The 27,137-nt window shown below is 48.6% G+C and overlaps 1 protein-coding gene across 1 annotated transcript in view; it reads right to left on the bottom strand.

Moving 5' to 3' along the window:
• Positions 1-597: 597 nt before the first annotated feature.
• The window catches only part of NSMCE2 (NSE2 SUMO ligase component of SMC5/6 complex), a 181,305-nt gene continuing 154,765 nt past the window's right edge, over positions 598-27,137 (bottom strand). Inside the window, exons 5-7 of the mRNA XM_083144835.1 lie at positions 6,191-6,291; positions 2,134-2,240; positions 598-1,067 (exon numbers count right to left, since the gene is read on the bottom strand). Coding sequence (XP_083000961.1) covers positions 956-1,067; positions 2,134-2,240; positions 6,191-6,291 — 320 coding nt within the window. The 3' untranslated portion in view covers positions 598-955. The remainder of the gene's footprint in view (positions 1,068-2,133; positions 2,241-6,190; positions 6,292-27,137) is intronic.

Raw genomic sequence — 27,137 nt, 5'->3', positions numbered from 1 at the left:
AGACATTCTAGGGTTAATTTGTTGGGAGCCGATTAGCCTACCAGTATATTTTTGTATTGGGAGGAAACCAGAGTACCCGGAGGAAACCCACGCAAGCACGGGGAGAATATACAAACTACGCACAGTTAGGGCCATTGTGGGAATCAAACCCATGACCTCAGCACTGTGAGGCAGTAATGCTAACCACTACACCGTCCATGCTGCCCATTATGACTCTCCCATTGGCTGCTACCCAGGAGGCCACAGAGCCAGCTCCAGGCGTTTACTGCTCCGATCCGTGTGACAAGTAGTAAGAGAGCAGGGGATGGGTCAGCCTCGGGCAGTAAGAACAATATGGTGGCTTGGCTTTAAAGTATACTACCAGCCACCGAATATCTTAGCCTCCATTACTAGTGCTAGACGAGCGTTACAGGCCTGGTTACAGATCTGCTCTGTGGTGTAACTGCGGTTAGTAAGCCGTGTTCTATGTATGACAAGTGACATTCACTATTTTGGAGACCATGTCTTCAATGTTAAGAACCAGGTTCCTCATAATTGGACGCTATGTAGACGCACCATCACCTGCTCTTATTTCTATGTAGCAAATAATAAGAACCATTCAGTATTAAGTCTTTATTTTATTGGAAACATCTTTGCCTCAGAAGAATCCTCCATTACCCGTTATTCTGTCTGGAAAATCCAAATAAAACCTTTATAAACTAAGCAGGATCAATAATGATCAGTAATACAAAAAGTAACATCGTTGTGCATGAATTGAAAGGAAAATGATACAAACGAGTAGAAAGACCGGAAGACAACGTGTATCGAAACTACTGCCGATATGACGTAGGCAGAGGCCTATATACCGGTGTGTACAGGAGACCTTCAGCCACTGCACATGGTCTGTGATCTGCACCCTACGGTCACAGGTATAGAACTACTTCATCTTGTTGGGGGAATGGGACCGATTCTCAGCTCAGCGCTGACTTTGCCTTCTGTTGTGAACCTCGATGGCTCTTTTTAGTGCATTGTCCGGGACAAGGTCCGCTATGCTCATGTTCGAGTGATCGCAACCAATCTTGGGGCACCTAGGGAGACAATAGAATCAGACTATAAATGTAAAGGCCTTACCAACACAATGTATAACACAAAGTCCTGTATAATTGTATAAACTGTGACTTGTAGCCTGTTGCAACTAGTGACATTGAAGCGTGACATCTAGAACACGTCTTGTTACACAATCACACACATCTGCCGCAGCTCTGCTTCATTCGCTGCTGGCAAGTTTTCGTTACTGAGGTTTCCCATAATACAACCAGCCGCAGACAGAGTGGGCACCCTAGCCCTGCTTATTATGCAGAATTATAGGCCCTGTGTATATATTGAGGAGGACTCTGTGGTCGTTATTGGGTTGTTTCTGCGTGGCAACAATGTGGGCAAACACTACTGTACATCCCCATGATGCATCTGGGGTATAGTAATGGGCACATATCTAGTCCAGCAGCAATTAGGAGGAACGTATTAAGCTGGCCATACATCAGAAAGATCGATCTTAAGATCGATTGCGCTCATGATTGTGTACAATTTCCCTTGAAATCCCCGGCAGTCCTTGGTGGTTTTTGGACACACAATCTACACACAATCGATCATACAATCAATCATACAATCCATCTACTGCATGATTGTGTACACAAGATGTGCACACAATCTGCATACAATCAGTCATACAATCCATCTGCTGATTGATTGTATGATTATGTACATAAGATGTGCACACAATCTGCATACAATCCATCTTACAATCAGTTGAGATTGTATGATTGGGTACAATATCTTTCTGATGTATGGCCACCTTAAGCCCAGAAAGGGTCTGGGGGAAAAAACATTTTGGGGTGGAGTCTCACCACAATCCATGGGGAGATGGGGGGGGGGGGGGGAGGGGTTAGCGAATAATAACCAAGAACAGGGCACACCCGGGTTCTGGCTTCTGCATGACACTTGCCCAGGGTCCGCAGGCTGGTGGGTGCAGCATTGCACAGTGTTATCTGCACCAGTCACTTCGGGGGGGGGGGACGACCCACTACTAGCGCACTGCTGCACAGAAGCACCAGATCCTGTGTCACTTGTACATAACGGCGACATTCAGGGACTCACCTGGAGGCCTTCTTCTGCTGGTGCCTTCTCTGGATCATGCGTTCTATGGCTTCTCTCTCATACGTGTGGCCGCACACTTTGTTCTTCACTGGGTTCACCATTTCCATCTGTAATAAGAGGACAGAATGACGTCACAGAGCTCACAGTGACACGGACATATCACAGTAGGCCGGAATTAGTGCAGAGTTTACTACATCAGCAGATGATTGCCATTTATATTACTACTTGTTTATTTATTGTTCTCATGATCTTTCCACTGATGTCTTATAGTGTCCATCTCGTCTCACCCCCTGCTTCCCAGTGCCCTTCACTCTACCATCTCTAGTGCCGCAGTGGGCGTGTGTACGGGTCTCTAGTGCCGCACTGGGCATGTGTACGGGTCTCTAGTGCTGCAGTGGGCGTTTGTACGGGTCTCTAGTGCCTCAGTGGGCGTATGTACGGGTCTCTAGTGCCTCAGTGGGCGTATGTACGGGTCTCTAGTGCCTCAGTGGGCGTATGTACGGGTCTCTAGTGCCGCAGTGGGCGTATGTACGGGTCTCTAGTGCCGCAGTGGGCGTATGTACGGGTCTCTAGTGCCGCAGTGGGCGTATGTACGGGTCTCTAGTGCCGCAGTGGGCGTATGTACGGGTCTCTAGTGCCGCAGTGGGCGTATGTACTGGTCTCTAGTGCCGCAGTGGGCGTATGTACGGGTCTCTAGTGCCTCAGTGGGCGTATGTACGGGTCTCTAGTGCCTCAGTGGGCGTATGTACGGGTCTCTAGTGCCGCAGTGGGCGTATGTACGGGTCTCTAGTGCCTCAGTGGGCGTATGTACGGGTCTCTAGTGCCGCAGTGGGCGTCTGTACGGGTCTCTAGTGCCGCAGTGGGCGTCTGTACGGGTCTCTAGTGCCGCAGTGGGCGTCTGTACGGGTCTCTAGTGCCGCAGTGGGCGTCTGTACGGGTCTCTAGTGCCGCAGTGGGCGTCTGTACGGGTCTCTAGTGCCGCAGTGGGCGTCTGTACGGGTCTCTAGTGCCGCAGTGGGCGTCTGTACGGGTCTCTAGTGCCGCAGTGGGCGTATGTACGGGTCTCTAGTGCCGCAGTGGGCGTATGTACGGGTCTCTAGTGCCGCAGTGGGCGTATGTACGGGTCTCTAGTGCCTCAGTGGGCGTATGTACGGGTCTCTAGTGCCTCAGTGGGCGTATGTACGGGTCTCTAGTGCCGCAGTGGGCGTATGTACGGGTCTCTAGTGCCGCAGTGGGCGTATGTACGGGTCTTTAGTGCCGCAGTGGGCGTATGTACAGGTCTCTAGTGCCGCAAGTGGGAGAAATTGTCAGGGGTGTGAATATGGGTCTCCAGTGTCGCAGTGGGAGCAGTTGGCAGGGGGTGTGTGTACGGGTCTCCTGTGTCACAGTTGGAGTAGTTCGTAGGGTGTGTTTGGGGGTCTCCAGTGCTGCAGTGGGAACAGTCGGCAGGTGGTGTTTGTGTGCGGGTCTCCAGTGTCGCAGTGGCAGCGGTCGGCGGCGGGGGGGGGGGGGGAATGTATATGGGACTCCAGTGTCACAGTGGGAGTAATTCGCAGGCCGTCTATGGGGGTCTCTAGTGCCACAGTGGGAGCAGTCGGCAGGAGGTGTGTGGGGGTCTCCAGTGTCGCAGTGGGAGCAGTTGGCAGGTGGTGTGTATATGGGTCTCCAGTGCAGACTCCATACAGTGATACTATGCACCTCTATCAGGTACGTTACTACCCCAACATCCAGCACCGAGTGATACTATGTACTGCTATCAGGTACTTTACTACCCCAACATCCTGCACTGAGTGATACTATGCACCGCTATCAGGTACTTTACTATCCCAACATCCGGCACCGACTGATACTATGCACCTCTATCAGGTACTGTACTTTACTATCCCAACATCTGGCACTGAGTGATACTATGCACCACTATCAGGTACTTTACTACCCCAACATCCAGCACCGAGTGATACTATGCACCTCTATCAGGTACTTTACTACCCCAACATCCAGCACCGAGTGATACTATGCACCACTATCAGGTACGTTACTACCCCAACATCCTGCACCGAGTTAAACTATGCACCACTATCAGGTACTTTACTACCCCAACATCCTGCACCGAGTGATACTATGCACCTCTATCAGGTACGTTACTACCCCAACATCCTGCACCGAGTGATACTATGCACCACTATCAGGTACGTTACTACCCCAACATCCTGCACCGACTGATACTATGCACCTCTATTAGGTACGTTACTACCCCAACATCCGGCACCGAGTGATACTATGCACCTCTATCAGGTACGTTACTACCCCAACATCCGGCACTGAGTGATACTATGCACCTCTATCAGGTACGTTACTACCGCAACATCCTGCACCGAGTGATACTACGTAAGAACAGATTATTGTAATTATATACTAGTAACACTGGCCAGTCATATGTCCTGGTGCAAACCAGATGCCCTGTATGCTGTTGTCTTATCCTGACACCAACATGGCACATATACCATTGCTCTCTCTTGGCAAACACTTGGAGAATATGCTACCGTTCCCAAAATGTCTCTGTTTGGGAACATTGCATGCAAAATGTTATTTCAGAGCAGGATACTGGTTCCCTTCGACACGACTACTGTAGAAGAGACAGTACATGGAACAGACAACTGTTACAAGGAAGGAGCAAGTGTCTGCACAATGTCTTTATAGAACAGCCAATAGATAGAGCCGAACCTTACACATTCTGTTCCCGGCAGCATGTGCTGGATAATGTACAGTAGCCGCCAATGGAATCAGTCCAATTGTTACAGGAACAATCCATAATCTATCCCGGCTGCCAGATTGTTAGTAACCAGCTCTGCGATATATGGCAGCGATGACTCACGTTAATGTCCCCTCTCAGTTTTACAATTTCACAATAGGACAAGTCGGACCTAATTCTCCTGCGAACTGCCCAGCAGCTCCCTGGGAGGCCCACATACAATTTGGCAACATGTGATAAATGGCATGCGATTTATCACATGTAAAAAAAAACAAGGAGCTGAAGTGCGGTGAGGAGCAGTGGGGGCGGGTGGCGGGCACAATGGTGGTGCTGGTGAGGAGCAGTGGGGCAGAGGCAGTCCTTGTAAGGAGCAGTGGGGAGGGCGGCGGTGATCATCATTGCAGCGGGCAGCAGCGGCTACTAGAATTTTTAAATAATGTGTCATGACTATCCAGCCTCTGATTGGCTGAGATAAAGCACTCTCAGCTGCCAATCAGCGACCTCCCTCCCGGCGGCCGCTGATTGGTGGAGGGTGCTCTATATCTCAGAAACCGGACAGTCATGACACAATATTTTAAAATTCTAATAGCCGACATTGCCCGCTGCACTGATGATCAACACCGCTGCACCCAGGCCCCCACCTGCCCCACTGTGAGGGGCACCGGCACCACCATTGCGCCTGCCGCCGCCCCACTGCTCCTCACCGCCCTTCAGCTCCCCGGTTTTTTATGCAGGTAAGTGTGATTGATCCCATCCCGAAATCACATGAACTCGCATAGTGTATGGGCACCTTAAGAGCCTTCTTTTTTTTGTGAATTAAGTGTCCACAATTATGTATCCATAGGGTTAGAAAAGAAAGACATGTTAATAACGAAGATTAGTTGGAAAAAATTGTAATATTTATGGGCATAATACTGTAATCTCTCTCTCTCTATCTATATATATATATATAAAAGGCTGACTACTCCTCACCTCTGTGAAGTGAAGTACCTCCAGTGACCACTAGACGGCCCAAATTTACTTCTTTGTGTGCTAAAACATAACAGATAAAGAAAGCCATGTGCCAGGGAGGGCACCTCCGTCCAATATGCACTAAGCAAGAAGGGCAGCACGCAGTGTACCTTGCGCCGTCAGGACCGCATGTAGTGTACCTGGCACTGTGGTTATTACCATGTGCTAGTATGTAAGCAATGGGGGTGTGGCTACTATGGGACTAATGATCTGAATTCTGACTCCAGATTCTATACTGTTTATAGCTGTGGTGATCAGGACAGGTCTGCACATATAACAAGCAAAGTATTATACCTGTGTTATAGGACAAGTGAAATTGGCAGAGCTCTGGGTGACCGCTATGTCTTCATCTTCATCTTCCAAATTCCTGTCTGCGGAGTCCTGGGAAACCCCCACTAGAAGACAAGGAGACACGGTAATGATGTTACATGAGATATCACTGTCGGCATACAGTGTAGGTGGGAGAATCTATACCCACTGTGCATAGTACACATTACACTATACCCACTGTGCATAGTACACATTACACTATCACTATTACTGCACCGGTCACACACTTTCCCGAGGTCTGTCACCATCAGCTGCGGTCTATAGCCATGAACCAGGCAGAGGGTGGACACTATCACTTACATGGTGTTAAATGGTGACTCAAGGTCGAAAATGCATTTAACATGGAGTTGTCTAAGTTATGATCACAAAAACACTCTTACTTGTACAGTATTTGGTGCGCTGCTCCTGAACCGGATGAGTCCCCATGGGGACCCCCAACAGTCCGGCACTGTGCTCCACACTCTATGATGAGTAGGGGGAGAAGCAGGACAGATGGGAGGACCCATGGGGAACTCCACAGCAAAGGAAAGACTCGTCTTATCTTGGTAAGCTCCAGATAAATTTGAGTTTTGAAATAAAGTAATTAAACAACACAATTTGTAAAATAACTTATCTCCAGTCGTGTAAACAAATTGCAGATGACAAATGTGTGTAATTTCAAACCATGGACCTTATTCTGATTGCCACGCTCCCCTGTGTGTTCGTGCAGTGGTGTGATGGTTAGTGACTGTGCATGCACATATACCGTTATGTGCATGTCTAGCCGCACGGTGTGAGCGGGCGTGGTGAACTGCTTGTTTGCTGTCCCATTTGCACCTAGCAGTTCAGGCACCCCCCATGGGTTAGTGGTGACAGGTTGCGCCCATGGGAATGCCCAGCAAATCCGTGAATTTCGCAGCTTTGCGTGTCAACCAGTAGAACCTCCTAAATGTATATAAATTCTAATGAGTCACGTGATGCCAGCGGTTCCAGTGCATTAGGGAGGCCAATCCTGGGATTACCAGGATCCCGGGGATTGGTCTCCAGCAGTCAGGTGTGCGGCTGCGCAGTGTGACTTCTAACGTTAAGCTGCGCAGCCACACAACATGGTTGCTGGGCAGCGCCTGGGCCAAGTGCTGCTGGCGCTTACCGCGGCCCAGCAGAAAAAATAAAAATCCTGTAATCCCGGCACATTTTGCCCTAAATCCCAGGATCCTGCCAATCCTGATCATGGGATTTTCATAAGCCTCTAAGCTTGGGAGTAATGCAATTTTTTGGGCAGACAAATGGGGGACTATTATGTTACATATTAGGAAATCTTGTTTTTCAACAAGATCACATTTTTAGGTTACCTCGATGGCATTCATCCCTATGGAAACCCTTCTAGAACAGAGAGAGACAGACGGGTGACCAAGCTGAGAAATGTTCAATCATTTCCTAGAAGACTCTCACACAGCTTAGAACTCTGCTGCTGGAAATATTACGCAACCTCCTGTGCGATGTCACCATGACCTGTGTGATTATGTACATGGGCATCTGCCAGACATTCCACAGGTGCTGAGCTACACTTCTGTAACACCATGAACCAAACCCTGCAAGCTGGTTACAAAAACACACAAAAGAAAACACAAAAACCTAAAATGCACCAGTACAACTGACCTCCCCATCCAGATTAAGTGCCTGTATCAGACTAGATTGCACTGCGATCAGGTATAGGGTACGCCGCCCAGCCAGAGTGAAATCCCGCCCTGTGCTAGCCTGTGAATTGTGAAATATTGCATGCCTGCGATTAGCAGCAAATCCCTGCGCAAGCTGCTCACCATCGAATGATCCTTTCCAGTGTGCGTAGCCCAGGACTTACTCAGCAGCTGCGATAGAATCAGAATCAGGCTGATCGGGGGCGGAGCTGACATCACATGACTTCCCCTCATACACCTGGGTACACCTGCGTATTCCCTGACACTCCCAGCCGCTCACCATGTAATGATTCCCCAGTGTGTGCGTAGCCCAGGACTTACTCAGCGGCTGTGATAGAATCAGGCTGATCGGGGGCGGAGCTGACGTCACATGACTTCCCCTCACACTCCAGGCCACGCCTGCGTATTCCCTGGCACTCCCAGATAATAGCCGCTCACCATGTAATGATTCCCCAGTGTGTGCAGTTTGTGTGTAGCACAGGACTTACTCAGCGGCTGTGATAGAATCAGGCTGATCGGGGGCAGAGCTGACGTCACATGACTTCCCCTCACACACCTGGCCACGCCTGCGTATTCCCTGACACTCCCAGATAACAGCCGCTCACCATGTAATGATTCCCCAGTGTGTGAAGTGTGTGCATAGCCCTGGACTTACTCGGCTGCAATAGAAGCAGTTGGATCGGGGGCCGGAGCTGACATCACATGACTTCCCCTCAAATGCCTGGGCAGGCCTGGGTTTTCTCGGAGACTCCCGTAAAATGGCCGGTTACCATCCCCCACACGCTGGCTTCCTGTCAACAGCCAGTGATTAAAAAAGTAGCATGATTTTATCAGAGGATGGCCACCCACATGCGTATGGCCCATAGTCTATCAATATCGCCCAGCCTGCTCATTTGCAGCCCAATATTCATTGGCAGTTGTAGGACTCTCAAGGTGGTATTCAATTGTCGTATCGTAGGTCGATATTCTATATTTTGCGCATATCGTGCTCATTACGGTCAGGTTTAGCCATGCTTTTGCACATTTCCGCTCATCACCCCCCAGGATAGCAAGCTGAAATGCTGGTGAAAAAGAATTGAATGCAACCCACAGAGTTTTATTCTGTATAAAGGATTTTGCAGATAGACTTTGTTCTATATAAATCTGTATAACGGGCTACATACACACTGCTACACCATTAAAGTTGTTATTATTCCTGGAAACGATTACGTGTGAGCAATGTAGACAAAAGCCCACTAACACCAGTTCCTTACTGTAAATATTCCACTGGTTTCTATGCCAGTTCCACAAACCTAAACATCCCTGACAAGCGTAGGCTACTACTGTATTATCTGGGGCTGTGCTCTGAGACACAAAGCATAAATGTTGTGCTCACATCATAATCGTAACTCAAAGGGTATTTCTGCAATGTAACCGCCTTGCCGAGGAGTGATCTTCAATGAGAATGCTGCAATTTACAGCGTATTCTGAGACAACCGATTGCTCCCCGCTAAGGAGACTATGTAATCATAATGTTACAATTTCCTACTCGGCTGATTGTGATGGAAACGGCAGCCCGAGGAACCCGTCTCTGACGGCGGACCCAGGAACCCCTGTCTCCGACGGCGGACCCAGGAACCCCTGTCTCCGACGGCGGACCCAGGAACCCCTGTCTACCATGGCGGACCCAGAAATCCATGTCTCCGACGGCGGACCCAGGAATCCATGTCTCCGACGGCGGACCCAGGAACCCGTCTCCGACGGCGGACCCAGGAACCCCTGTCTCCGACGGCGGACCCAGGAACCCCTGTCTCCGACGGCGGACCCAGGAACCCCTGTCTCCGACGGCGGACCCAGGAACCCCTGTCTCCGACGGCGGACCCAGGAACCCTTGTCTCCGACGGCGGACCCAGGAACCCCTGTCTCCGACGGCGGACCCAGGAACCCCTGTCTCCGACGGCGGACCCAGGAACCCCTGTCTCCGACGGCGGACCCAGGAACCCCTGTCTCCGACGGCGGACCCAGGAACCCCTGTCTCCGACGGCGGACCCAGGAACCCCTGTCTCCGACGGCGGACCCAGGAACCCCTGTCTCCGACGGCGGACCCAGGAACCCATGTCACCGACGGCGGACCCAGGAACCCATGTCTCCGACGGCGGACCCAGGAACCCATGTAACCGACGGCGGACCCAGGAACCCATGTCTCCGACGGCTGACCCAGGAACCCATGTCTCCGACGGCGGACCCAGGAACCCATGTCTCCGACGGCGGACCCAGGAACCCATGTCTTTGACGGCTGACCCAGGAAGCCATGTCTCCGATGGCGGGCCCAGGAACCCATGTCTTTGACGGCATACACGAACACGTTCCTATGAGATCAGACATGGGAACACGCTCCTGTGAGGGCAAACACGGAACACGCTCCTGTGAGGGCGATCATGGGAACACGCTCGTGTTATGGTTATAATCCCTATTCTCCCAATCTCTTTTCACATTCTTTAACTTCACAACCAAAGCATAATACTCAAGTCTCCACATACATACAGTATTCCTGATCCAACCTATACAACGTCCAAATCCTGCATATTAAAGTGGCACATTATTTATGACCAGACTACCCAAGTATAACACTTTATTTTGATTGCAGCAGCACGAAAAGCACTTTCATCGAGGTAGACAGCTTCCATTTAATATGGACATGACATTAATATTTGGGGTTTCTGCATACTGCACTTGCCTAATCTCCCAGAACCGCTTGGAAGTGGTTTCCGAAAATCAGGTGGCACTCCTGGCCTCTCCGAATGGGAGTGTGAAATTCTCCCAGCAGGACGCAACCCTCCCACATCTTCCAACACCTCTTCCCTTGCATTTGTCCACAAGTGAGCAATCCAGGGAGGGGGCATGGATGCGATTAGTGTAATAGGCAGAAAACAAGTTAGCAATATCTAGAGGGTAAAGGCATGTAACACCAGAAGGGACGAGCATACATTTATTCCTACACCACGTCAGGCCTGCTTAGGACAGAACTTACATGTGAGAAGCTGGGAGGCTTTGTTATCGGCAGTATGACCAGAGCTGACTGCACACGGAGTGTATACAGTTTCTGAAGCTGTGCCTGTACCTCCCGAAGCTGCTCCCGTAACGTTTGATTTGTTTATTGAATGGCAAATGTCCAGAACGCCCTGGCACAGCAGCCCTGGATCTACGTTTCACATGATTCAGGATAACCTGGACTTTGCATTGTTGTGGTGGGAATGCTTTAAATGTGATTACAGCTGAACAATGACATCAGGACCTGGCTACATTACCTTCTAAAGACCAACACAACCACTGACTAACAGCAACCAACACCACAAACCCCAGCAGCCAATCCAGCCGGCCGATACTCTACATCACACGTATGTCAGAGAGGAGATGTCGGGAGCCTTGAACTGTAGAAAGCCGGCTATGGAGGCAACTCAATGATATACTTATGACACAATTTATACATTGTCCAGACCCAAATATGGCCGCCACCGCCTTAGAGGGTACAGATGCTGGAGGTACAAACCCCACTGGCAACGAATAAGAAACCCCTGGAAACAAGACTGTGTCCCCCTCCCCTTCTATGAGCATGTAACCCCCTAGCAACTAGCATTTTTGGGCAGGGGGGAGCAACATTTATAGTTATGCCACTGACCCAGCAGCATTCACTACCTGCCTCTCTCTCCCAGCCTCATTTATAATGTATTGGTTCCCATGAATGAGTGTGTTGGGGCCCTCATGCATTGCTTTGCACGGGCCTGCAGAGCTGGATAGACAGCCCTGCATATGAGGCAACATAGGTCCCACCAACACCATCTACAACAATGCAGCCTGACCGTTCACCAGGAAGTCATAAGATCCTAGATACCAGGCAGCCTGAGGTATATGGCAACATCTGGCATGATCCAGGATATACAGTAGCACCATCTTATCTCTCCTGATCAACCGAATAAACATGAGGCACTATAAATAAACCCTATGCATGCTATACCTTGTGCACCTTACTCATCACACACAGAAAGGATGACTAGCCTGGGCTAATTCTGTGCTCTGCGGTGACAGATCCTGTTCATTGACATAACAGGGGTGGCCCTGTGAGTCAGCCAGCTGCTCCAGATGAGTAACTGGAGCTTTCTCACCTCCTTCACTGCAGGTATGAGGACATCTTTCACACTATTTCCCACGCACACACGTTATTATTACTCCTAGTTACGGTCCACACCCAGAAGTATTGCTCACGGGGAAGAGAAGCTCAGCAACGCCAGCACTCTGACACTTGTGGTCTCCTTGTCTGGTCAAGCAAGGAGAAGGCCTTGTGCAGGCTCTTCCCGCTCTACTGTGTACGCGCAGGTCTCCGGCAATATGGCTGCTGCACCATTTTTCCAGTGTGGGACTCTGGAGAGGCGTATATGGGTGCAGGGTGTTTGGTATAAGAACAGCCTAATAATACAAGCATACTGCTTAAAGTGAACCTGTCCCTTCCCTTACAAAGTGGAACTATGCATCCCTGCGAAATCAGCCAATCACATCACTTAAAGCCAGCTACTCATGAATATTAGGCAGACCTCATGAATATTAGTCAGTTGGTTTCCCTATGTAGTCACCAGCTGTCCGGCCGTCTCATAGGCTGATGTCTCCTCTGTGAGCAGGTGACCAGTTCTCTTATATTGGTATACTAATGTAAAGCTGCCAAATCAAATGAATCAATTCTCTTTGGTTCCTGATTTTTAAAGAAGCCTCAATGGCCTGGGAACAAAAGATGGTGATACTCATACCAGATCCCGTCCAATTTGTCCATCAATATATGCGGGGGCAGCAGACTAACAGTATTGTTAATGAGATGTTTTAGCGTGTATGCAATAGATAGTTGCTCAGGAGCACCGCAGATAACGTTAATGAACTTGACAGTGGCCCTTATTCTGGTTCACTTACAAAGGCAAATTCCTTCTCAAATGGACAAAACATGTGCACTGCAGGGGGGCAGATGTAACAAGTGCAGAGAGAATTGCATTTGGGTGAGTTGTTTTGTTTCTGTGCAGGGTAAATACTGGCTGCTTTATTTTTACACTGCAATATAGATCTCACTTTGAAGTAACACCCAACCTAAATCGAACTCTCTCTGCACATGTTACATCTGCCCCACCTGCAGTGCACATGGTTTTGTCCATTTGAGAAGGAATTTTCCTTTGCAGGTTAACTTAACCAGAATAACCCCCAGTGTGTATGGGGTTTAATGGTAGTATTCAATGCCACGGCAAGCGGCCGGCAAGGGGGTTAAACAGTGAGGATCGCAGAAAACCAGCGATCCTCGCTGTTGCACCTCCTCGCCGGCCGCTCGCTTTATTCAACGTTGCGGCGAGGATTCCCCCAAACAGCGAGACCCGCGGCTAAAGCAGCGACCCTGCTGTATTTAGCAGCGAGTCTCGCTGCTTCTGGAGCCACATACGCCAATTCGCCCTCGCTCAAAAAACGGCGCAAGGGGGAATTGGCGTATGAGTGGGGTGAGTAGAATACTGGCAGGGTGAGCGGTGACAGCGAGCAGGAAGTCCTGCTCGCTGTCACCGCTCGCCCATGGCATTGAATACACCCCTAAGTCAGGGGCGGATTTAGGGATGAGGGCGCCCCTAGGCACAACAATAATGTTTACTAAGTAGGACAGTTTATAGGGGCAGTATCTGCATGTCCTATCCATTTACACTCTATTTAAGATGGAATATAGTACAGTACAGTGGATATTTTGCAGTTATTGGTACATTTTGGGCTGACAGTACTATCACAGGCATCCAAGTGCCGCCCCCAAACATGTGCCGCCCCTAGGCCGGTGCCTCACGTGCCTAATGGGAAATTCGGCTCTGCCCTAAGTGTGCACCTGGCTAACACCATGCTGCTCTGCCAGTAGGGCAGGTGTAAAACTGTATGTGCAGAGAATTAGATTAGAGAGAAACATTCCCAGACTCAAATTTAAATTGCAGTGTAAAAAAACAAACTAACACCTGTATTGGTGGGCTGCATGTAAAAACAGCCAGTGTTTACCCTGCATGCAAAAACAACAAATGGATTTTTCCCCTAGCCTTGCAGCAGGATTAGTTCCAGGTGCATTTACCTGCTTTTTTTCTATTTTTCTCCTGCCTGTAATATGGGGATATCTGAGCGGAGACGATGTTAGATAAACTCTCCACGCAAGGGGCGACTGTACAGTTTTGGTGGCTGCGATAAAGCGCAGAACAAGCAAATGCCCATTTTTCTGTTTACTACAAAGGATTCAAAACAACAAAAAAATGCAAAACATAAATGAGACAGAAGAAGGGAAGCCAGGAATGTCATGTTTTCCCGGCTGCAGCCATATGCGCCAATCTGCGTCTCCTGCACCACAGTTTGTTCTTGGCAGCACGCGGATGAGTAAGACGGGGACCATTTGGAGGCAGCAGGAAGGGGTGAGTAATGAGAAGGAGACGCATCTGCTCCTCAAATTCCTCAAAGGCTTTCATCAATGAGATTTCATTGCTGATATTTATTCCGTATCTGCGGGGAGGGCAGGCGCACTTGTAGGATGGAACTAGACAGACGTACTGGTTAGTACAGGAATGAATGCGAATCTCGGGCACAGGCTGCAAGTGCCTTGTGTCCACTGGAGTGGCCGGAGAATGTGGGGAAGACAGAGGCCGGGGTTAAGCCGGCAGGCCTTTTGTGCATTGGATCAGATATTTAATATGTGTGACTCATTGACCTCTCAAATCACCCAGTAGACTTATTAGGCCACATTGAAGTAAAGTGATAGTAACAAGGAAGAAGTCATAGTATGTAACAAAAAACAACATTCTATAAACACTGACATTATACAGATGCCCTTAGCAAGTTTAGACTCACAGAGGCCTTTGAGTGGATTAATATTACTGCTTATGGTGTTCATTCTAGAAGTGTGAACCTGTCACAACCTGTGCAGTTCCTCTTTCATGCCTAAAATGTTGCTCTGCTTTTTTTTTTTCTAGCACACTCTGGTCTGTATCTCAGCACTGAGATGCAGAGCAGTCTGCGCTAGAAGCACCAGAGCAGAGAGCGTGACACCCCAGGCAGTCAAAAGGAACTGCACAGATTGTGACAGGTGCTGGGTTCTAGAATGACCAGTACCTTTTATAATACAAGTGTCCATGGGTATAATGGTTTTCACGGACTCTCTGAATGAAGCATGTCTGAGTAATGCAATCAGTATCTACAGTATATACGGCTTTAGCCATGGCGTAAATCCAGGAATGGCACGGGTAAATGAATGATCTCCTCTCACGTGTCCTTAGTACAGTGCAGCATCACCCAATGCCTAGGAAAAACCTGCCAAATCAGTTTATACTGCTGTGCAAGGTACTAATAGGTACAGATGACTGGTGCTTGGAACACAGTGTAGTACTTCTGCATCGCTGCCCTGGGCACTCACAGGAAGCCCCCGGGGATAGGGCTGGGGGAGTTCTTTTGTTCACTAATTACCACTTACTGCCCTTTGTGATCAGCGGTGATAATGCTGGAGAATTATTGCGTCTCCGGTGCTAATCACTAAGTGCTAGTGGCCAAACCAGTTTACAAAAGTGTCACAGAAGTTATAGTTTATCCAGTGGTATTTTCTATAGGCCCCTCAGAGAAGTCTCATGCTTATGATATATCGTATGCGATCACATTCCCGCTGCGGGATATGGTCACTAGGTCTACAAGCATTAGGTCGACATGATTGAAGGTCGAAACGGTGCTTTTCACATGCGTGGGGACGCGGTGCAACATTTCAACGTCCATGTCGACTGTTGAAATTCGGGACAAAAGAAAGTGAAAAACCCCATGTCGAACTAATGACCTGCTGACCTAACCCATGTCGACATTCAGTCATATCGACCTACTTGCTGTTAACCCAATGATCCATACCCCCCCCCCCACTGCTCGGACGCTGTCCGAGTTGGCGTTCGGACGCGCAGCACTTTTTTCACTCGATTTCTCGGCCCGATCTGTTGGAAGCGGGGAGAAAAGTGGCAAACTCGCTACAGTGTATGGCCAGCTTATGTAATATAAAGCCGTGGTGGGATACACAAAGGGGTCTATCCCAGTGGAATTCCGCATATGTACCACACCCCGACCCCTATCAGTACATTAAGCTGATGGGTGTAGTCACTGCCCCTCCTGGGGTGTGCAAACAAAAAGTTATAAAAAAACCCAGAGGGATTTAGTTTATCATACCTTGTCCATAGCAACCAGCTATTATTTATTTAGCACATTGCTACAGAACCACCTCCACTTGCCCTCTTCAGAAGGTCTGCCCCTAAAATCATTAGACACCATAATATGTTAATCTGCAACGGCGATGAGCAGAAAATAACAAGGCACCGTAATCATTTTGCAACATGTAAGTAAAATGCCAGTAAGATGGCATCTGACAAATGGTAATGAAGGATGCATTGAGGGGATGGCATTTCGGCATATTATGTTTATAGTGACCATGTTGACATTCATCGTGTCAACACAGTCATAATGTCGACAACGCATTTCTCAAGTATCCCTATTTCCCCTTTATGTAAGCCTAACAATAATGTTGATGTGTCATTATTTTGTCCAAGTTGACATTTTAACATGTTGACATAAGTGTCGACATTCTGGATAAGATATAGTGAATGTTGACATAATGACTGCAGGAAAATAGATTCCTAGAAGGCACTAATACGTTCAATCAACAGAGCCAACACAAGCCCTGTAATTCGGGGCTTCCCAAGGGAACCCTGACCTTTATACTGCTTGTAATAAGTAGCCCTGCTTAAACACTGGTGTTCCCGAGAATGTATACTGGATGCATAAAGAACTATGCAGGTGGCACGCTGCTGGTGTGCATCAGGCTGCTGAGGCCTTTTCCGCTGCACACAGAGCGGCACTCAGTGGTAACTGATATTGGTTACTGCACGTTTGAACTTCGCTTGTAACTGATCCCCAAATGTACTGCGGCTTTTGTTGGACAGAGAGCAGAATACTCAGGTCTGGTCATGCAGGGGTGAGACGCCTCCGGTACTGAAGTCATGACAAGATTGCAGGTTTCTGGGAAAATCGCATAGTTCAAAAATTACCTGCAAACACAATGTGTGTAAGATCAGCACAAGCCCCCAGTGAGATCCGGCCCGTGTCCCCAGGAATGGGCAGGTTTGGACTTCACGTTAGGCACTGAAGTGGGAAGGAAGGGAGCAAGGAAGGAAACATCTGAATGTTAAATTCCTATAAACAGGCGTAATGTCATACAAATACAGCTAGTACATACTGCTGCAAAATGACATCACTTTACTGCTGGTACTACAGTAACGTCACATTGGAATTTATATTTTTTTATTCCATGGCCACAATTGGGCAAATGTTTGTGATCCCTTGGAATGGATCCTGTACTGGACAGCTGCCCATGGGTGAGGCTTCCCTATGGGGAGGGGGGGAGTATACAGAGCACAGCTGATCCCAGATTTGTGCTTCTTACATGTAAGTTACGGTTTGCATTTCTCTGTGTTACTGTATTAGAATGGGTATGGTATAACTCTCAGACAGGCAGAATTCCGACCATCGTTTCACCGACATCGGAACCCGACAGTTGGGTGAGCGCGTTCAAGCCCCTTGCAGACTAGCTGTGCTAGCCACCTCTATGGGGGTTGTGGACCCCAACGAGAGGAAATAGGTCGTGTAAGTCAGGATTCAAATACCACGGCTCCTGACCGTCGGGTTTCCGATGTTGGAGAAATGACTGTTGAAATCCCAACTGTCGGTGAGGGGATACGGTCGTTTTATCGAATGACATTAGGTCGAATGTCATTTGGTCGACCCCACTAGGTCGAATGTGTAAAAAGGTCGACATGGGTTTATGTCGAACTTCCGACTATGTCGACTGCCATTAGGTCGACTGGGGTTAGGTCGAATTGCTCTTTTTGGGGGGTTTTTTGGTGCCGACATGTGCCGACAGGCGGTGGTTCATGCCCTACCATCCACTAGGGCGTGGAGGAGGTTATTAAAGCTGTGGCGAGCGAAGCGAGCCACCGTGCCCGAAGCATTGCAAGCGAAGCGAGCGATGCGAGGGTCCGATTCACTATGTCAACAGTGTCCATGTCGACACTGTTGACATTTCGGCCAAAAAAACCCCAAAAAGAGCAATTCGACCTAACCCCAGTCGACCTAATGGCAGTCCACATAGTCGGAAGTTCGACATAAACCCATGTCGACCTTTTTACACATTCGACCTAGTGGGGTCGACCAAATGACATTCGACCTAATGTCATTCGATAAAACGAACCGTATCCGTCGGTGAGTCATCTGGCACCCATTAGTATATGGCCCCAGCCTTTCCATACGTAATCATTGTAACCTTCTACTTGGTTATACAAAGGTCTCTGCCCCACAATACTATGGTGGAAATGTTGAGGTTATATTAGTATCTACAAGATCTTCATGTGGTTGGACAAGTCAGGCTTTGGCAACCTGTGACCAGCTGCTACCAAACTACTGTACAAGGCTCAGCATGCCACACCAAGCCAAGCAGCTGGTAAGCCCTATGTTGCAAAGTATGTGATGAAGCTGGTCTCTGCAATAATATGGATTAGCGGAGGCAGGGATTTCCTTCATACTCACTTTCTGGCAGCCCCATGCCGGATGAGGCAGCTGGATCGACGATGAGGGGTATGGGGGTGGTCCTGGTGCATCGTCATGTTCATATTATCGTGGACCCACACCCTGCTATTCAATGCATGGGGGGGGGGGGGGCGAATCGCAATGGTTTTGGCCCTTTTAAAATGTTACTTATTCCGCAGCGCTGATCAGAAAATAATTCCCAATTCCCAATCTATATTGCCTACCACATGTACACGCACACACAGACATTCTAGGGTTCATTTTGTTGGCAGTCAACTGACCTACCAGTATATTTTTGGAGTGTGGGAGGAAACCGGAGTACCCAGAGGAAACCCACGCAAGCACGGGGAGAATATACAAACTCCACACAGTCAGGGACATGGTGGGATACAAGCCCATGACCTCATCACTGTGATGCTAACTGTAAAATGTAAGCTTTTGTGAACAGGGCCCTTTCTCTTGTCTTATTACGTAATTCTGTATGTTGCAGGTGGCAGTGATGGGCCTGACTCGGAGGCTCATGCTAAGACGGTATGTATGCAGTGGGACAATATTTTAAGTACTGTGCATGCTATTGGCATTATATTTACAAGGGCTGCTATGTGTACAGGGGCTCCTGGGCCCAGGGGATGGGGGCAAACCGCACACTCTGCACCCATAAAATGATAATAACCTAGAAATAAAGCACACGACTGATCAAAAGGAAGATCGAGGAACAGGAAGGATCATATGCTGTAGAACTCATTTTACTTTCCTCTCAAGGCTCCTGTTGTAGGAGGCCGACTAAGGCTAATGATTGCTATAAAAAGCTTTAGGTCCGATCTGCTGCACTGTACATGAATCATTCAGCGGAAGGATAAACAGAACATACACATTGTTTGTGTCATTCTCTCAGATGTGGGCGGCAGCCATTACTGCGCAAAGCCGCGGTTAAATAAGCAGGAAAAGCATCTCTATAAGAACCCGCAGCAGTGCCTACTTCCATATTACAGACATAGATAATGGGGTCTCACTAATGCCGCCCCTGCAAAATCCCGGATTTTGGGCGGGGCACAGAGCTTCCCAGCTCAACAGACCCGCTTCATACTGCACCTCAGACCCGGGAATATCCCGTGTCTGCCCCTTTCACACTGCTTTCCTTAGCTGCCTTCCAACAAGTGTGTGGAATTTTATTGGGTGTTGGGAAATTTGTACAAATTGCTGTGATTGGCTGTTTAAAAACCAGCTTTTATTGGCTGGCTGTCACATTACATCCCCCAATGAGCTTGTTTTTTGGCATCATGTGTGAAAAACACGGGTCTGTGCTGTTCACACTGCAGTACACCCGTGTATTACCCAGGAAAAACCCTGCAAAAAACCTGTGTCTAATTCCCAGGGCATAACACCCGGGAATTTCACAAAGACCCTTTCACACTGAGACCGGAAACGTGAAATTACTGCTCGCCCTGGCAAATACCCGGGTTTTTGCGTCAGTAAGAATGGGGTATAAGTGGAATTATACAGCTAGTTCTGGTACGTAAGCAGCAGTGAGATATATCTTTGTATCCATCGCAGTCTGGAAGATGTTGCAGTAACACAAGTACTTGCGGTGTTGGTGGTAGAACTACCGGATGGTAGAAATCTATAAAGTCAGGTCCTGTAACAAATTACTGTACTTTATCCTGTATTTTGCCTCTTTACAGTTAAATATTTTCTATAATGTAATATTTTCTGCATGTAATATTACTGTCCTTTTAGATCTCGTGAGAGCTGTGAAAACCCACACCTTAGTAAATATGTATCGTTCAATTTAGCTTTTAATAATATATAGTTAATAGAACTGCACAATACATTACTAACTGTAGGTTTACCCTACACTGACCATCACTGGCGGCATAAGCTGGGTACAAACTGGAGCTACGGTAAATGGGTCCGATATGGAATTTGCGGCCGAATGGTAACGGCATATCGGCGGATTGTTCAGTGTACACGGCCAATCTGCATAGCCAACCGGACGGACACGTGTGAGGCGTCTTTCAGCCAATGAAGTAGTCAGCGAGGGTTCGTTTCGTTCCTCAGGATATCTTTCTGATGTTTACCAGGTACACTTTCGGCCATTCATTTTAATACACCGCCGTATTTGTGATTTTCTTCCAATGAGGGAAGCAAGTTAAAAGCAATTTTGTAGTTAATTCATATTTAAGTGGAGTAATCACATTTGAACTTATTGACGTGGTTTGCAAACAATTGGAAAGATAATTTAAGCCCCCAAACACACTTGTAGATAAAGTAATAGAAAGCCCGTACTGAAAGACATCTTATTTTATCTTCTAGTGTGTGCGCTTGATGTCGTTAATGATGCGTGCCCTCGTGCAGCGTTAATGCCCCCCTCCTCGTCCAGCATGTCCAGACGAGGGAGAAGAAGCACCATGCACAGAGAAGGGAACGCTGGCAAGTTGTTTACACGGACACTAATTAGAAGAGGCAGGATGTGATCTGCCAGATGAGCTGGACGGGGACCAGCAGAAATTGCTGAGGACGGGATCATCTAGGTCAGAGCATTATGAAACATTAACAATGAACGCAAGCGGCCAATCACACGCATCCGCTGAGCTAGATGCACTTATTAACTTTGAGTGCACCTAAGGGCCTGGCTTAGGAAATGGTCTGGTTTGTGCTAATGAGGCCGCTTACTAAATGGCACCGCACTGTTTAATTGATGATGCCCCCATTTCTCATATGTCAGGAGCAGAGCATCCGGTCTTCTTCAGAGCAGTAGAATGCAGGGGTGTCCTGGATGTACCTTGTGTAGGTCATAGGAGGGTGCGCGCTTCTCCGAAAGGTACGTAAGCTGAGGGCCAGCAATTTTGGACCAATTAGCAGGATGTGTACACATTTTTGGAGGTGTATTTAGGTTTGGTGATGTATATTACTGAACAATGCACAGTATGTACAAGATACTATACACTGCGTAATTTACTGTCCTGGGCCCCCGCCGCCACACACTGGTGGTCCTGGGCAAAGATCAACAATCACTGCTGGCCTGGGCACCGGTCACTACACACTTTGGGGGTTATTCTGACACCCATTCACCCAAGGGCGACTCATTCGCAGGGGCTTGCGATTGGACGTTACATAGTAACATCCATTCACGATCCTCCCACAAATGATGGCGAAGGCGCACACATACTGTATATGCGTGGACGGCCGGACGGCCAGCTGCCCCCCCCCCCCCCCCCCCCCCCGGCCCATTAGCATGAGATTGCCCATGAAAAGCTGGCCGCCACCATTGATGAGAAGATTCTGGTCCAGAATAAGGGCCTTAATCAGCATGGCTCCCTCCCCCCCTGGCCCTTTGCTACACCAGTCAACCACACAACTTACAAGCCCGGTGTTGGTCAATAGGGTCACTGCACTGCAGCACCCATAGCCACTCGTTCTGCCGAGATCCCCTGTTCAATGCGAAGGACAGCATTGAATAGGGCCCCGCAGCCATCTCCTCCATCGGGAATGGCTGCAGGAGATTGAATATCCCCCATAGACTTTATTATGAAAGCCTATGTACAGTATAACATTCTGTGGTTCTATTTCATGTTACGGAGATGTGGGCTGATGCCAGATCAAGAAACCCAAATTAGGTCTCCTTGTTTTTTAAAAAGAAAAAAAGAAATTGAACTGTATGTGTAACCGAAATGTAAAGGACAAAGCATCACTTGCACCAGCGTGTGCACATCTCCGGGGCATGCATAGCACGAGAACACGCAAGATGCATGTTCCGACCACCGGCATATGTGGGGCCTTATGTGTCTTATCCCTTAATGGCTCACCTACAGTAATTCATGAATATGGCTTCCTCCACTGTGAGCAGGCAGCATGTACAACCTGCACCCTCCTGCAACTGGCATGATACACCCTGCACCCTCCTGCAACTGGCACAATGATATACCCTGCACCCTCCTGCAACTGGCACAATGATACACCCTGCACCCTCCTGCGACTGGCACAATGATATACCCTGCACCCTCCTGCAACTGGCACAATGATACACCCTGCACCCTCCTGCGACTGGCACAATGATATACCCTGCACCCTCCTGCAACTGGCACAATGATACACCCTGTACCCTCATGCAACTGGCACGATACACCATGCACCCTCCTGCAACTGGCACAATGATATACCCTGCACCCTCCTGCGACTGGCACAATGATATACCCTGCACCCTCCTGCAGCTGGCACAATGATACACCCTGCTCCCTCCTGCGACTGGCACAATGATATACCCTGCACCCTCCTGCAGCTGGCACAACGATACACCCTGCACCCTCCTGCAACTGGCACAACGATACACCCTGCACCCTCCTGCGACTGGCACAACGATATACCCTGCACCCTCCTGCGACTGGCACAATGATATACCCTGCACCCTCCTGCGAAACTGGCACAATGATATACCCAGCACCCTCCTGCAACTGGCACGATGCACCCTCCTGCGACTGGCACAATGATATACCCTGCACCCTCCTGCAACTGGCACAATGATACACCCTGCACCCTCCTGCGACTGGCACAAGGATGGATGATCCAAACCGTAGAACCTGATTACTCACTGCATATCATGTAAGCCGGCACACTGGGGGCATTATTGGGGGGTCCCCATAACACGAATAGAACGACTGTACAGAGGAACCCTCAGACAATGATCTGAAGGCCGGGCTTGCCGGGACCTCTCTGCAGACACTGTTACCCTGAGCCTTGTCTATGTTCATTAGGAATGTGAGGAAGAGAGAAGAATGCCAGAGACTAAGCGAAGTGATAAAATACATCCCGTCATCCTGAATCACATGCCAGCATTTTGCCCCGAGTCAGAGAAAATGATTAAGACGGATGTTGGCTGGAGACAATATGTCACTTGATTACACTTCCATATAATTTCAGGCCTCACCATTTGTTTATACTGTGAGTAAGGGGAAGGAATTGAAACCTCCTCATGACATTGTGTATATGATGACATTCTGGGGACACTGATGCAGGAAAGAGGCGATACACCCGGAGCTATCTGCATTGCCCGGCTGTAGTTACCATGATCTAACGCAATAGAGGAAATGTCTGCTGGCTGTAGGGGGACATATTTATTCGGATGACTGTCCCAGATCGCGCTGCACTAGCCAGGAACCACTCCAGTAAGGACGGGTATGAATCATTTGGTCGACATGCATTGGATCAACAGGCTCCTAGGTCGACACCTGAAATAGGTAGACATGGGTACGGTCGACACAAGCATTAAAAGTCGATATGGACACCATCAAAGTGTACTGCGTCCGCTCGCCATGTTTTGGGGGCACTATGTCGGCACATGTGGCTAAAAAAACTCATGTCGACCTGTTGACCTTCCCATTGTCAACCTTCAGACCATGTCGACCTTAATAGAGTCAAGCAAATGACCGTATCCTGTAAGGACATTTTGGTTGTGTCCAAGGGCCTGGTGCAGGCAGATAACCGTTATCGCTCTGACAGCTGGGGAGAAGCCTTTTAAATTCATTAAATAATAATCCTATAGAAAAAGGCTAGCGCTGCTCCTCACCTCTATGGGGGGGGGGGGGAATACAAAATTCAAGTGTTTTACTCGCCGGAGGCCACTGGGTGGCATCTGATGGAGCAATTCAAGTGTTGCTCCAATCCTACTCAAAGCGCAACACATTTAAAGGAGACCAGCAATATATCATACATTCATATTTATTTATTAATAGCTTGTTATATAGCGCATACATATTCCGCAGCGCAGTACAGAGAATATCAACATCGGGCAGCAGTCCCGTGCTACCGCCATTCTGAGATGGAGAAAAAAAGTGAAAAACTCATGTTGACTTTTGACTGTCGAACTTCCCTTTATAGACCTCTTTATCGACCTAATGCTTAATGTCTTAGGGCAGGGTGCTGCCCCCTGAGAGGGCAGCACCCCTATCACCAAGAAGGCATCACTGTCTACCCCACCTGTGTCACCCCTATCTGTCTTCCCACCACCATTAGTATGAAAGCTCTCACGAGCAGGGCCCTCACTCCCTCATGTGCCCTTCTTCTTTTACATAAATCATCTCCATACTTCTTGTGGCAGCATCTAATCCCTGTTCTATGCCATCTTTATACTTGGTTCATATTGGCTGCTGATGCCGATATGTTTATATACCCTGTACTTGTTCTATACGGTCTTGGGGGGGATGCTCTAACATCCGCGCCCCCTTACCGCCGTAGATCGCCTACATAATTATCGTATATGCTCTAACATATGCGATAATTATGGCAAAGGACAGCTCTTGCGTTAAGAGCTGTCCTTTGCGGTGAGAGACAGCGGGTCCCTAGTGTTCCCTCTAGAAATGAGGGCGGGCAGGGTGCCGCTTCACGGGGGCAGCGCAAGGGGGGCAGACCTGGCCCGCCAACATCACAGTTGTGGGCAGTCCCGGGCAGCCGACGTCACAAAGGGGGCGTGCCCGGGCCGCGACGTCACGAAAAGGGGCGGGCCCGGCCACCGCCGTCACTAAAGGGGGCGGGCCCAGCACCGCCGAAGTTACCGTGCTGCCGGGGAAGCGCTGGGAATCGTCGGCTAAGGCGGCGCTGCGCTTCCCCGTGCACACAGCCGGGGCAGGCACCAGGCTGTTTTAGCGGGGCGCTGCTAGCAGGGCAGGGCGCATTTTGGCCTGTAAAAATCGTGCAGGGCACAGCGCTCCGCTAGAACAGCCTAGCGGGAACACTAGGTCCCATCCCTCTTCCTCCCTGCACCCAGAAGAGGATCATAGTGCAGGGAGGAGGAGGTCACAGGTCCGGGCACTGTGCTGCCCGGACACAGGTGAGGAGAGGGGGGGTCGATGCGGGGCGGCGGGAGGTCAATGCAGGGCGGTGAGGGGTCGCGTTAGAAGCCCATAGGCTTCTATGGTGCATCGCCAGAATTTTTTTTTGCTTAGAGCATCCCAAAATGCGGTAAAAACCCAGATAACGGGTTTTTACTGCATTTTTAGTTTACAGAATCTCCCTCTTGATCTGTAAGTCACCAACACTGGTCCCAGTTCTTAAGTTGACAATCAATCAGTTGACAGGCAAAAGGTCGATATACGCTAGATCGAGGAACGGTTGTCACAAGCAATCGTTTGACATGTCATGAACAGAATTAGACATGTGTCATGAACCTGTTTGACTTTCGACCTTCCCATTGTCGACCTGATGCTTACTTAAAGCCCTGTCGACCTTTAGTGGTCAAACTACTGTATGTCGACCTTCGTAGTATCAGACCCTATGACCCATACCCCCTTTAGGGCGGTATTCAACCCCGGATTCCGAATGTTGGAACGTCCTGACAGTCGGAATCCTGGGCCAATTTTGCTCTGCTCGAATGTTAATTGGACAACCGGAATTCGATGTTCTGTCTGTCGAGTGTCAGGAAGTGTGCGTGTCGGAGAAAACAGCCGTGGACTGTTAAAAAATGGCCGTGGATTTGACAATCCACGGGCGTTTCCGACAAAACAGATCCAACTCTTTTTTAAAGTCGGATCGGTTTTGTCGTAATCTGCCTTCAGTGCTGTCAGAAATGGCAGCATTGAATAGGAGGGGGACGATATTTCCCCTAGTGGAAATAACAGAGATTGAATGCCCCCCTTAGTATTATTATTATTTTATTTTATTTATAAGGCGCCACAAGTGTTTCGCAGCGCCGTACAAAGAAACAGTACAGGAAGACAAAACTTGGCATAACATTGAATAAATAACAAAAATAGAGTACAAATAAAGAGCGCCACAGTTCAATACACATTACAGCTTAAACATAAGTAGTGAGGACGCAATCAACGTACTACTAGAGGCTTGAGGCCAGTGATGGAGATGAGTATGCAGACGAAGATGGTCACTGAGTGTTTGAGTATAGGAAAGCTGTGAGTGAAATGTGAAGAGAAGAGGGCTTTGACAACAGGAGGGAAGAGGGCCCTGCTCGGAGGACAACAGGAGGGAAGAGGGCCCTGCTCGGAGGACAACAGGAGGGAAGAGGGCCCTGCTCGGAGGACAACAGGAGGGAAGAGGGCCCTGCTCAGAGGACAACAGGAGGGAAGAGGGCCCTGCTCGGAGGAGCTTACAATCTAGTAGGTATCATGTAGGTATCATCCACAAACATATCTTCCCATGAATTTGATACCTCAATGCAGGTTTGTGAATTGAAATATGAAATGAGTGAACTGAAGGCAGTGTTACAACACACATTTTCTTGTATTTCCACACACACTGACTCTCAGAAAGTAACTGCATGACATCACTGTTCAAACAAAGGCTGGTTCTATGCAAGAGAGCGATTGCACAGATATTGCAAAAGAATTGTGCAACCGAATGCTTAGCTAATTATTGCAAGATCAAATAGATGTTACTATGGTTACTGCTGAATGTTTACCAAAACAATATTTATCTATTCTATAAATCTTTGTGACAAACAGGAATAAAAACTTTCCTGGAACCTGCTCTAGATGATTGTTGAGGCTTCATTTTTAAGCACAGCCAATGGAGTCTCATGGCTGACGTGTATAGGCCTGATCATAAAAAATTAATTATATGGATTATTATGTGTGAGCTGTATATACTGCTGATGTTGAACTATA

Source organism: Crinia signifera, chromosome 5, assembly GCF_055691185.1.
Source record: "Crinia signifera chromosome 5, ASM5569118v1, whole genome shotgun sequence".
Lineage (NCBI taxonomy): Eukaryota > Metazoa > Chordata > Amphibia > Anura > Myobatrachidae > Crinia > Crinia signifera.
This window is presented reverse-complemented; position numbering and strand designations above follow the sequence as displayed.